Raw genomic sequence first — 13,252 nt, forward strand, 5'->3', positions numbered from 1 at the left:
GCCTGTGCTTTCTGCTTGTGCTACATATTCTATAGTGATTTCTTGGAAGGGTGTTAGTGGGCGCTTTGCGCATGAGTGGAGAGTGCTGCGGTAAGCTAATGGGACACAATGCAACTGTCTCCTGCTTTCTGCTGACTACACAGTCAATAAAACAAATCTCTGCTCACAAAGTACTTGTTGAAATCATCGAGCAGGGGAGGTCTGACCAAATAAAATTACGGTATTGAGCAGCAGTTGGTGCAAGTAACGTGTTGGGCTTAAAATAAATGTGTAAATATATGTTACATGTATGCATATGGTATATACACACACAGGGGGTTTTCGGCTTGTGTCTTTCAGCTGCAAGGCTAATTTTATGAATGACAGATCTCACTTGAGGTCATTAATAGTGAACTCAGCTACATTAAGAGCTCCAGAAAAATTCTCAGACCTTTTCCCCCGTTACTCTCTGGGCAGCTGCAGACAGTGTTGGTGTTTCCGTTTGTCAAATAGGGACACCCATAACTTAAACCCAAGATTTGCTCTTGTAGCTCAGCCCATTGCAGGACCTCCATTTCTGTAGTAAGAAGCCTGGAGGTTTCTGCTGGAGCTCCTGTTTATCTTCCCTCCCTGTTCCCGGAGGCAGCGGGGGGTCGTGCTGGACCAGAACTGCAGCGGGAGTCTTAAGAAAAAATGTTTTTCAGCCCGGGCTTAAGGCGATGGTTGCAGATTAGGTAGCTGGGCCTCTCTCTGGGAGAAGGCAGGGCAGCTTGCTTCAGTTAGGGTTGAATCGTGTTTTCCTCACCTCACCACAGAAGTGCTTTGCTGCAGCGTACTTGTTTTTATCGTGGCAGTGCCTCTCTGCTACCCGTCCCTGCTGTCCCTCTGTCGCCGAGGCACCCCCCGGAAAAGGGAGCTTGATGTCAGCCAGCGAAGGAGGCGCTGCTTTGCTTTTCAGCATCTTTACAGAATCACAACAAAGAGGCAAGTTTTCCAGCCCTATAGGTGTGGGATAAGAGGCCCGTTTCATGCTCAATTTAGCTTTATCTGGGCTAGATTTTGCTTGGGTGGCCCTCAGGAAGGGTAAGAGCGGTGATAAAGCACAGGTTATAGTTGAATTTATTCTGGATCCAGTTATGTGTATGTCTAAACACAGATGATACAGAAATAAACAAAATCTGATGGCTTGTAGCATGTATACTGAAGTAGCATGTAGCCGCATCCTGGGTTTGGTGTCACTGCTTTTATTTTCGTAGTTTGAGCTACTGCTTTTCCAGTGGCGTATCTCCTGCTCTTCATTGGGCGCTGATGAATACAGAAAGCTGAAAAGATTGAAACTGATGCTGTCGAACAGTCTGATTCCACTCATCGTTTATACCACAGTTACTCCATGGATTTAATTGGAATTAACCCTGATTTCTGCCTGTGTACAGGAATCAATGGGAGGCTTTTGTCCAGCGTTGATAGTAGATGAGGATCAGGTAGTGAATGCTGTGCAGAAATGCTTCGGGTGAGACTTAATCCTTTCCCCCGTCTTTGCTCCATCCCTTTGTTTGTTCGTAGCAGCAGAATGCATCTGGCCGAGGAAGGACCCATCCGTCCCCAGAGCTCCCTGCTGGAAAATGTCAGCCTAGGCGTGTGCAGCAAAGCAGTATCATTTTAAGACCTTTTCCAGAGCAAGGGTTTTTTTCCGTATTCTTGCAGTCTGTTGGCAGCTTAACATAACTAAAGCGGTTTCTTCCCACCTCTCGTGAAGGTGAATTGCTCGCTAATGGGCTTTGGTAGCAGCTTCTTAGGTAACAGCCGTGAGTGCGGCTCGATTCCTCTTTCTGTGCAAAACGAAGGGGGTATTTTGCAAGTAAATATATGAGGAACCTTCTCATCTGTGCTGGGGAATAGGAGGAAATTACCCCGGCCTTTTTATCCTAGGACCATCTGCAAAATTAATGCCTCTTGAGTGCGCGAGCAGTGATAGTAAATATGCTGGTTTTCCCCTCTGAGTTGCATTTATGTCAGCTGCAGGATTTCCACATTTTTTTGGACTGAATGTGGGCCTGTTAAAGCCATCCATTTACCCTCTGGCAGGGATGTGGGGGAAGAGATGCGGTGCCGTGCCCTGCTCCCCTGCGTCAGTAGGTGGCACCAGATGGCCGGGCCAGCGCAAGGGTGGCTTGTCCCCTCCCCGCCAGCTGATCCACAAAATTAGAGATTTCTCTCAGGTACTCTCCTCAGTCTTCCAGTAACATTACCGTTTCTAGTAAAACCCAGCCATGCCCCCTCTTCCAAATACTTAACTGCGTTTTTATAATTATTGTTTTTTTATTAAGGTGAATCGTGTGCTTGCTCTTCAGGGACATTCCTTGGTTCTCTCGGAGCACTGACTTTGGAGGGATCGGGTTATGGAGAATGCAAAGCAGCCGCTACTTCATCCCCAGTGATGGGGAGAGTTTTGGATCCATGCTGTCGGGCCAATGGCTGTTCCTGCAGGATTCGCAGCCCCTAGTTTAGCAGCCATTTATAACCTCCCTCCTCTTCCCCTAGAGGAGGTGTTAGGATCTTTTATATTTAGTGCTGATAAGTACATGCAAATCCCAATGGGAAAACGGTATGAATATGCTAACAGTATCCGACTGTCTGAAAGAGGAGAACCTCATGTAAAGAGTTGCATTGGTGGGCTACCATTTTGTGGCTAGGGAAAGTTCAAGCAATGCATCAGTTAGTTGTATTTACCTGGATTAGTTCATGAATAAATTCCCAGGACTGGTCACAAAGTCAGCATTTGCATGTGAAGGAAGAAATGTTTTTTCAGATCTGTGTTAAAAGGCTTCTGCTGGTCAAATGCTTACGTGACTTTTTAAGCATTTGCATTTTTTTTGTCAGAATTTGCACCATTTTGTAAAGGTGTTGAGGTCTTCTTTGCACTTCAGGTTTTTCTTAGCAGAGTTATCCGCGGCTCCATATGCTTTAGCCAACATTCACAGATTCATAAAACCGACAGGCTGCTTTTGAAAATAACAATTGTGAAAGTATCTTATTGCACTGTTTCATACATGTTCCACTTTGTGCAGAGTTGAACATGACAGTTCTGGATATGTGTATGTAGCAAAGCTACTGGCTTGAAATCTTGCTTTTGTGAAGTACTTCATTCTTTTTTTTAAGAAGACTTGGAGCATTCAGTCGCTTTCTGAAGAATTGGTTGGTGTCTAACCTGTTCTTGAGCTTGTTCCCAGGCTTTGAGTGAAAGTCATTGATTTTTGAAACCAGAAGTCTTGAGCTGGCGTTTTACTTCTTTCTTCCAATATATGTATATTGTCTAAATTATTATTATGTATTTTTCTTTTACAGAGGTTTTTAAGAAGAGTCTGATGGTGAGAACAGGTTAAGACTCAGGATGACGACAACGGTAGCGACAGATTATGACAATATTGAAATCCAACAGCAGTACAGCGATGTCAACAACCGCTGGGATGTCGATGACTGGGACAATGAAAATAGTTCTGCTCGACTGTTTGAACGATCCCGCATCAAGGCCCTAGCTGGTAAGCACTGATCACGTGAGCAAAACTCCGATGCTGTGTATGTACGTGCTAGTACGGGATACTGTCTATCTGCAGTGCCTGCACCTTGTCAGTAAACTAGAGCTGACATTTTCCTGAGGTTGACTGCAGTTTGTCCAAGCAGTTTTTGAGATTTTTTTTTGTCTATTGACATCAGTGGGACATGATGGTCTCATGTTGCTTTGCAGGATGTGCTCATATCTAACATTTTGCAAACATTGGCTGTTCAGATTTACTATGGAGACTTCATTGGTGTAAGCACAGGAGAGCAGAAATTTCGTCATGTATTTTTTTTTAATTAGAAGGTTGTACTGATTCTGTTTCCCTCCTCATCAGCGTCATCAGATATTAACCATTTTGCCTGTGTATTCAAATTGTTTTGATTAGGTTTCTCTGATTGGCAATGATGTTGGTTTCCAGATTTGGAAAAAATCTGAAGGATAACAAAATTCTGCTTCAAAATATCTTCATTTGCAGGTGTTGAAAACATCAGACCTGTCAAGAAATGGAGGAATGTGGTAGATGGAGATAGTTGTCATTTAGTAAATAATACTGAAACTACAAATTTTTCTGAAGAAGCAGAAACAGAGATTCTGAACTACATGCTGTCTTCTGTTGAATTACACTCTCATCAGCAGCGAAATGAAATTTGATTTGGTCTCTTTTTTATAAAAAAAAAAACATTTGATTATTGCATATTAACCACATTTGTTTATGCAGCAAGGAGATTATGTCATGTCCTCTCGGCTCTGAGGCATTGCCCTGCAAAGCAATTTTTGTGCATTCTGTAAATGATTTCCTGACTCTTATGGTAGCATGCCCACATGCCTGACCTCTGAACAGAATGCCTCAATAGCGTGGGACATACTGTAAGCATGGAAAACAGCTCAAAATATGCTGAGCTTTCTGCTAGTGAAATTTTAGTTACAAGGACTGTTTTAAACCCAACGCTTCGTAACTTGTTAAAACGGGTTTATTAAATTAACTGTACTGAGACAAAGGTATCAGCTGTTCCATTTGGGATTCCGATGAGACTGACTCTGGAGCACAGTGTGCCCTTTCTCCTCTTGATGCCAGCCGTGGGAGCGCGTTAGATGCAGAACACCTTTACGTGCCAGGCACAGGGCAGGATCAGGTTTGGAGCTGAGCAACAGGGAAATGAAGTAGTTCACGCAGGTGGGCAGAGAGCAGATCATATAACTCTTACTGAGGATAGTAAGCGTATCAACTTAATGGAACTGCTCGCAAAAAGGATGTGTGTTGAATTTTGCTACCTTTAGAAGACTGAATTACAACAGTTCTCATCACAGCATGCATTTGAAATTACAGGTAAAAGCCTGACCTGGAACGGCGCTGTGCTCAGCGGGGTCAGAAGCAGCTTGACTGGTGCCTATGGTGGTAGATTGGGGGTAGACAGGAAGAATCTTGACTTTTTTTTTTTTTTTTTAATAGTTTGATCTTGTTTGGGGAAGAAACTATTTTACTCCTGGCGTGTTAGTGGTTGTAGGTTATATTATGTTCCTTGGGTGGGAGTAGCATTTGTTACAAAGCTCATTAGCCACATTTGGGTCCGAGATCTAGGCTTTACTGCAGTTTGTTGTTCTACTTACTTTTATGGCAAGCAGAGCTCCCCACCTGAGTAATGAATAATAAACATGAAACTCTTATTTCAAGGAGAAGTAATGTAAGGAAAGTACTTGAATTATTTAGATAGCTTAAAACAAATACCGACGTCAAAGCGAATAATTTTGCTGAAGATTTGATTCAGAGGCATATTTAAACGTTTTCCAAGAGTATGATGTATTTATTTTTTTTCTTAATAGGTGTTACTCATAGCTATTTTAATTTGATACGTTTCATACCTGTAATTCTCTACTGTCAGTGTTGAGAATGCTGTGTGCTGCCAAAACTTGCCTTAGCATACTGCACTGCTGCAGCACTGCTTGAAAGCCTAATCATGATGCAGGGAGAGAAGAACGAAGAGAGGTTTGTATTGCAAATCAAAGGTTATAGTTAAAGGCTGAGCCATGATGCTCCTGGCACCGTTCAACGTGGATTTTCGGATATGCTGCCTGGTGGGTAATCTTCCCTTGCATCTCCCCAGAAAGGCAGGCACTTCCAGGTTTTTAGCAGCTAGGGAAATCACCTTGCAGCCTGGAGCTGGGATAGTAGTAATCTCTTTTGTTGTAGTCTTTAAATTGAAACAAACTTTTTCTGGAAAGGTGTACTTTAATTCAGCTGCTTGTCACAGGATCAGACACAATAATCACTGTGTGAAACCTGTGGCTGGTAGTGCACACAAAGTCACACTAAGTGATATCAGGAGGCTCTTCTGGGCTCTAAAATTTGACCGTCTATTCCACCATCGCTTTCTTCTGGGTGAATTTCACTGCTCTCGGAAGCAGAAGTAGTTGTGTACCACCTGCAGGGTCCAGATTCTCCGAGTAACACTCCAGTCTGACGTAGATGGGCACTTGTTCTTTGTGGACACGAGCATCTTCCCACACCTCAAAGATTGGCCATCTTCTGACAACAGTGTTTTTCTTTCCAGAGGTCCTAGATTAGTTGTATCTAAAGAGTGCCCGTGGATGTCCAGCTCTTTCTGTGTATCTGCCTTTCGTTGGAGTGACGAGATAGATCAAGACTGTCAACACCTTGCAGCTTATGAAATGCATGTGCATCATTATCTCCTTGTCCTGGTATGAAACGTTTCAAACCGAACAGACCAGGTGCTGGTTCTTTCTTCCCCACCTATAAGATGCAAGCTGTTGCATTCAAAAGTAGAACAGCCGTAGGCATTTTACAGTGCTTGACTAATGGCTGTATACTCAATGTGAATCTTTCTGTTGGTGCAAGCATCTCTTGTCCACATTCTTCAACAAGTTGTGAAGTGCCTCTTCTGTGAAACTGCCATCTTGTATTAAGCCTAGTTTACTGTAATTTAAATGAAACTTACTTCCTTTAAGGTAAAGGTAGAGAATGGGCAGGCAAGAAGTGAGTTCTGTAGCCAGAATCTAATATTCTGTTCTAGAAAAGATTGTAATGGCCCCGTGTTCCAGCAGGACGCTGGAATATTTAAAAAGCGAAGCGGGAGATGGTGGTCAGAATAATCTGTGATCAGAATAGACAAATATATTGGAGAAAAGCTCAGTTAAAGCAGGTGTGATACAATAATAGTAGAAAAGCACTGTAGTCAGCATAGCAGCTGACAACTGATATTATTAAAGTGGTCTGTATACTGCGCAAACCAGAAAGCGAAGGATTGTTTCAGTTTAAAACAAATAAATCATCTGGGAACTCAGCTTTCAATCCGACTCCAGATTTGAAGGGATATGCAACCAGATTGGTTGCCATTCATGTTGAACTAACTCACTCTGCAACTGATATGAGAAGAAGGTAACTGATCTCCACTTCGTAAAGTAAGATATCCCACTGTAGGAAACCATCTTTCACCTGTCCTTGTTCTCTGTGGTTCTTTGGAAGGTCTTGCTGGAAGACCAGGTAATTCTACCTGTTCTGTAGAAGCCAGAAAGGTATCATGTTTGTGCAAAATTCTTCATTCACAAATCCTCAGGTGTTAGATTTCGTCTATCAAGGACCATTAGCTAACAAGATTTGCTGTGCAGCGCCTTGGCGCATAGAGCTCTTCGGAAAGCCTTAATAAACAGTTCAGCTGTTCGGCAGAATTTTTCACACTCAGTCTGGGACTGTGACATTCAGATGTACCGTGCTCGTTGTCTCAGATGATGTTTTTCAGGTAGTATGAGAATTGTCACCTCCAAAACTTTCCGTTTCTTCAGTTAGCTAATTCAATATTTAAAAAATGCTTGGCTAAAGTTACTCGCTTTTCTGCTCGTTTGTATTTTGCCCTTTTGTCCTCTGGGTTCACCTGAGTGACCGGAAGGTCTGTGACTCATCTGCCTGGCATATGAATTAAAAATAGTTTCAAAGTTTATGGAATAACAGAGGCATATCTTCTTAGCACAGGGCAGATGAAGCTCCGCATTCATTTCTGAGCTCCACCTGACCGTGCATAGGTCAGGACACTTGCTAGTGTTGCACGTCACAGCGTTCCTGGACCTTACAGGGGAGTACAGGTAAGGAGACTGCATTCGTCATGCAGCTTTCCTTAGTTGTCCCAGTTGCACAGAGAGAAACCAGGCTCGTAATTCATGCCCGTGACTTAAATTCTCCCAGAAGCAAAAGGGCAAAATCGTTGAAATTGTTACTGAAGTTATACTACTAAAAAGTTTTTAATATACCGGAATACCCATTTCTTAAGGATAAAAAAAGATAGAAAACTTGGAATGGGAAAGTGCCGGGTACCACGTGGGGCTAGTTAGTCCTTTTGGCCCTGGTATTTGAACCGTTCCCCCACAGCTCCAGTGCTAAAAGTCAACAGAACAACCTCCCAGAAAAGCAAAAAGAAAGATCCTACTTGTAGTACTCTTCGGGTTTCATGCACCTGCGTGTCCCCTGCTGTCCTGCATATCTCTCATAGCAAAATTTCTACTGTTTCACTCCGAGTATACGCTAAAGATAGAAAAAAAAAAAATCTGCACGGTCAGAGCGAAGTGTCAGGTTTCAAGTCAATAAAAAAGGACAAAATACAATGATTTAGAGTTTGAGAGAACAAACCTTTGGTTTATCCTTGGCTTTGAAAGAACATACTGAGAATAATCTTTTGCAGTACAGTTCACGAATATCCAGTACCTGAGCTATCTGGGACTTGAAAATCGATGCACTAATTTTAGTAACAGCAAGTGGTTAAGGAAAGAGAACTCGGCAGTATACCGGTGCTTGTTTGACGGGCATGTGAAGGGTTCGCTTGACGCTAAAAAGAAATTAAAATCCTCACAGCAATGACACTGCAGATACATCTTCTCAGCAGTGGTGTGACAGTGCTGGTTATTAGTCCATGGTTTTGTTTAGCGGCCGAAGGCCTAATGCAGAGTTACTCAAGTGAGCATGAAAGGGCTCATTTTGAAAAATCTTATTTTGCTCAGATGAAAGCTGATGGAATTATTTCGACAAAAGCTTTTCCAAATGTCGACCTCACCCAGTGCTTTCCTCTTGGGTTTTACTTCTGGAACAATTTTTCAGCTGTAGTTTCTAAGCTGCAGTACTTAACCAGAATCTGTAGGAGGCTGGTGGTAAAACCAGGAGTATCGTTTTGTGTGTTCCGTGTCATGCGGGCATCAAGGGAGAAAGTGTGGCAGCGGAGAAGCTGGTGTACTTACGCGTGTCACCTGCAGTGCGGGCTGTGACTGCTGACGAACACTGCGCTCTTCTCGGCAAACGAGAAAAAGCTTAGCCCATCTGTCACCGGTTAACGTGTTCGCTTTTAAAGTTGCTGTTGGAGAACTGGTTCTAAAGCAAATAGCAAAACCCAGCCAATAAATAATGGTTTGCTCCCGGCGTTTTTATTTTTAAAGCTCATCGGTAGACTGACCCAAAAAGAAGTGTCGCTGTATGTCTGCAGTACATAAAAATAACTTTCAAGTAAACGTGAACAACTTGTATTCAATGATGTCCCATCAAAAATGTAGTTTGGTACAGAGGTCATTTGTATCTCATTGTGCTATAGTAACATGATTTTTGGTACCAGTTATGCATAGTTTGTGGGTTCGTTCTCTCTTTTTAGAATCAAACAAGTAGTGTGCGAACTATGTGGAGGTGTAAGTCAGATTCTTTGTCGTCTGATTAGATACCGGATCTGTGGTCTGATGTAGCTTCCTGAGTGTAGAGCTAAGCTTCGGGGAAAAAAGTACTGCTGAATGTAACTTAGGAATTTTCTGGAATCATACATGCTTGTCTGCTTTATGGATAGTATTTATGATTACTAAGTAACAGTGTGATGCATGAAAGTGACGGCGTTCTGGTGAATAACTGTAATCTGGCACAGAATGCTCAGGCAGGACAAGTGGAGCTGGAAAAATAGTCTTTTTGCTTCTTTGGGGCGGGAGCAGGATAGGAGCTGCTGTTGGCAGCCCCACCCTGGAAAGTCTGACAGCTACGGTCATTTTACATCTCAGATTAAATTCTTTCAAGACTAAGCAATATTGAGTTGGACGTGTGCACGGGAGAGCCCAGCATCTTGTCAGCAAATGAGCCTGTATTGATCAATCTTTAGATCTTTGAGTTCCTGTGCATTAAGCTCCTGGACTGGAATACAGGTGCCATATCTGCTTCTCGTAGTTTCTCGTGGAGAACTCCAGACATACGCCAGCCCTTATTCACAAAGGGCTGACTCTGCTTGGACAGCAATTCAGTAATTTAGCGAAATAAGACAGAAGAGAATTCTGTACTGTAGTTAAGAAGTGATTAAATATTAAAAGCCATCTGTACCTAGAGGAAGAAAATGGAAAAGTAATGTATGTATGGTGACTTTGTGTGTGTGTGTGTGCATACACGTGTTTGCTCTTAGGATATTAGCAATGAAATGCCCATGAGGGTAATCCTGAAAGCAGGTAAATCTCCTTTATCATACCTGGCTATTAGAGACATTGGCACTGCACTAACTTTCGTAGCGTGCTTCCTTACTTGCACTGATTTTAGGTGAGAACTATGCTTTAATTCCCAGACTGGCACAGCACAGGACTCTCCCGTCTATTTTAGTTTTCATCATCCGTTCATCACCGTGGCGTCAGGAAGGAGTAGAAGCACTGGGGGGACGTGCTTTTGGCTGCCCGCAGCTCCGAGGTGAGTGAGGTGTAGCGTTCCGCATGAGCTGAAGCGGGGACGGGCAAGGCCAGCTGGGAGAGGCAGGGTAGGATTCGTGAAGGGGAGTAAAAGGCTCAGGCTGCACCAGCTGCTCAAAGAAAGGAAAAATACTCCCTGTGAGATGCCCCCAGTGTAGTTAGCGAGAGCTGAGCCAGGCAGAATAGTAGAGCTGGGATAAAATCATGCTGAAGTTGATGATTTTAGGAGGAGACCTGCCAGCCAGATTGTCAGCTGGTAAACTTCCCTTGGCTTCTGTGAGACCATGCCAACTTACAGCTGGGAATCTGACCCATCGTGGCCCATCGTGGGAAACCTGAGGACTGAAAAGACTATGATGTTCTTCGCTGTTAGAATCAATGTTTTGGAGATATGTAATGCAATGAAACCGTGGGATAACTATTAATGACCCTTCATTGAAATAATGAGATTGTTTTCAGATATTTTGCTGAGTCGTCTTAATGGAAAGGATTACTCATTTATAGAAACTATGTTCCAACAATGGCAATTAATTTTTTTAAAAAATCATTACTATTATCAGGGATGAGGTTGGCTGCGGATGCATTTCAAAACCTAGTCATGAGCCTATAATTTAAAAGAATTCTTTCCACAAAAAATGCGTATGTAGAAGAGAATGTTCTTGTCTTGCGTCTTTAGCATCTAACTAGTGATGTTTCTGTATTTATTTTATTTATTCAGCCAAATCTGCAATGTGCCTTGCACTTTTCCTTCTATTTGTTGCTTGGATACTGCATGAAAGCACTCCCTGAAGTATAAATAATGTCTAACAGAGCATACTGCAAAGCGAAATTCAATACAGGATTAAAAAATGTTTACTAATTTCTGTTAACCTTGGAGCTCTTCTGATGGGGGGAGGTTAGTGATGAAATCATTCTCTCAGATCAGAGCTTTGATTCTTATCTTGAGGTAATATCCTGGAGAGATATAAACCCAGATTGCCTTGAGACAAATTGCCTTGCTGGGGGAAGAGGCAAACAGAACAGCAACGGGAATGAGCACCAGACAAGTAGGATGATGAAAATCCACTTCCAAGTTCCACTTTTTTAGTTTCTACCATTCTTCCTAACAGTTTTGGATTCTTCTAGTGAGCTATGCAAACACTACTATTTTTTTTGCCAACCACTTTGTATGCGTATGTTGTATGGTGGTTTTTTAATAACATTTAAAGGAAGCAAAACTTCAAGCCTTTAAGGTGGATGTGTCAAATGTAGATAGTATTTGTACATATAAATGTATAATATGTTGTTATATTTATTCTGTACATTATATGAAAATGAAATGTGGTTTGCTCTGGAATGGTAACTTCACGAGTTTGAGACTGTTGGTACTTGTCAATTGATCACTAAGCTTTTCTGCAGAGGTAGGCAATTCCCAGATGGGGAGATCTTGTGGGTGAGATTTGATGAAAGAAGGTTTTCGGAAATAGAGATATCTCTCTTATGTTGGCTTTGAAAATGAGGCTTTCGGCTCATGTTTCTGCATCTAGTACATTGGGTTTTTTTTTTTTTAAAAAAGCAAACCCTTCCAACAATTTTTTTCTAACATTATCCTTTTTCATTTTGAATGAACAACAGGATCAGCTTAAGCCTGTACTACGTTGTTTTTTTCTGGAATTTAGTTGCTTTAGATGTAAGAGGATCTAAAATTCTGTAGGGAGCCCAGTTAACTTCAGAGGTTTCTAATTTAGGGGCTCAAGCTCCTCCAGTTACGGAACTGACAAAACGGAGAGGTACTTTTTTATTCCTCTCCCCTAAACTGACCACATGTAAATATGGCTGGGCACAACGGGGATGTATTTGGGAACGTTAAGATAGTTCATATGCTTTCTGATCTGTCTATGTGAAGCAAGGGAAAGAGAAATAAAAACTCTGGCTTACGGAGATTTGTAAAGATCAGTGTGTTCTACTTGTTTTCACCCAATTTCCATTTTGCTCAGGAGTAGCAGGAGACCGAATTTTCATGCCTCGGTGATTATGCTGTAAGCAACAGTGCATCTTCTGTGTTCATGGTCAAACTGGAGAAAGAAAAAAAAAAAAAAAAAACAAACCAGTGCAAAAGGAAGAAAATTAAAATGAGGGTGGGAATCTCTCTCTCCCTCTCCCCTACATATAAACATAGATGCAGTTCAGATAGAGGGGGAAAGGAGGGAGAGGTAATGAAAATAATTCCAGCTTCTAAAAAAGCACGTTAAAACTCATAAAAAAGAATTTTCTGGATGAAAATCAAGAAGTGTTTTCCTGCCAAAATTTCACAGAAAGCAAGTATGTTAAGAGCGTACCTGTGCACCGTGCTTGCTTTTAATAGACTTTTTAAGGGTTAGTCATCTTAAGTCAGGGAGCAAACCAAGTGCATTTCGTGGGCCACAGACAAAACCTGTTAATGTAGTTGTTAGCTTTTCGGAGATGGCTTCCCTGCTTTGGTGAGCTCATGGAGTATGGGAAGCAGTACAGTTCAGAAGAACCCAGTTGGAGTGGAACACAAGCCATGATCTCTTCTGAAGAGTGGCTCGGGTAGGTCTCTTCCCTGGGCTCTCTGGCAAGTGTTCCACTGTTGCAGTTAGCAAGGACACGCTGTTACAAAAGTCATGTCAACTTTCCTGTTAATCAGGGACTTGTGTAAACTGAAACCCGAAACCAAGTGGAACTGACCCAGTTTCGGTAATAAGCTGATATTCTGGCCTGATTTGTGGAAAGATTCCCAAAGGTTTTGTGCTGCTTTGGTCTCAGACGTCAGTCACAACCTGCAGGTTCATCGTGAGCCCAGAGCTGGTTTTGTGCCTGGGACTTCATGTGGAGCTGCTGGAAGGCCGGCCTGGACATGGCAAAAGGAAAACATACGAACAGACCCTTCTGTAATAAAACCCCTCGTCCCTTGCTTTGTAATCTGCCCCTTCCCTTTATGTTTTGATTGTGTTGGCTCTCCCAAGCCCACGTTGAGTCACAGAGAATCTATCTGGAAGGGGCTTGGAGGACCAA

The 13,252-nt window shown here is 42.4% G+C and overlaps 1 protein-coding gene across 4 annotated transcripts in view; it reads left to right on the top strand.

Moving 5' to 3' along the window:
• SPTBN1 (spectrin beta, non-erythrocytic 1) overlaps positions 1-13,252 on the top strand; it is a gene marked incomplete at its 5' end in the record, with an annotated part of 137,919 nt that overhangs the window by 39,111 nt on the left and 85,556 nt on the right. For all 4 annotated transcript variants that reach the window (XM_082481193.1, XM_082481196.1, XM_082481195.1 and 1 more), the window contains one exon: positions 3,325-3,518. In XM_082481193.1, coding sequence (XP_082337319.1) covers positions 3,371-3,518 — 148 coding nt within the window. The remainder of the gene's footprint in view (positions 1-3,324; positions 3,519-13,252) is intronic.

This window comes from Vanellus vanellus, assembly GCF_965231255.1.
Source record: "Vanellus vanellus genome assembly, chromosome: 3".
In the NCBI taxonomy this organism is placed as follows: Eukaryota; Metazoa; Chordata; class Aves; order Charadriiformes; family Charadriidae; genus Vanellus; species Vanellus vanellus.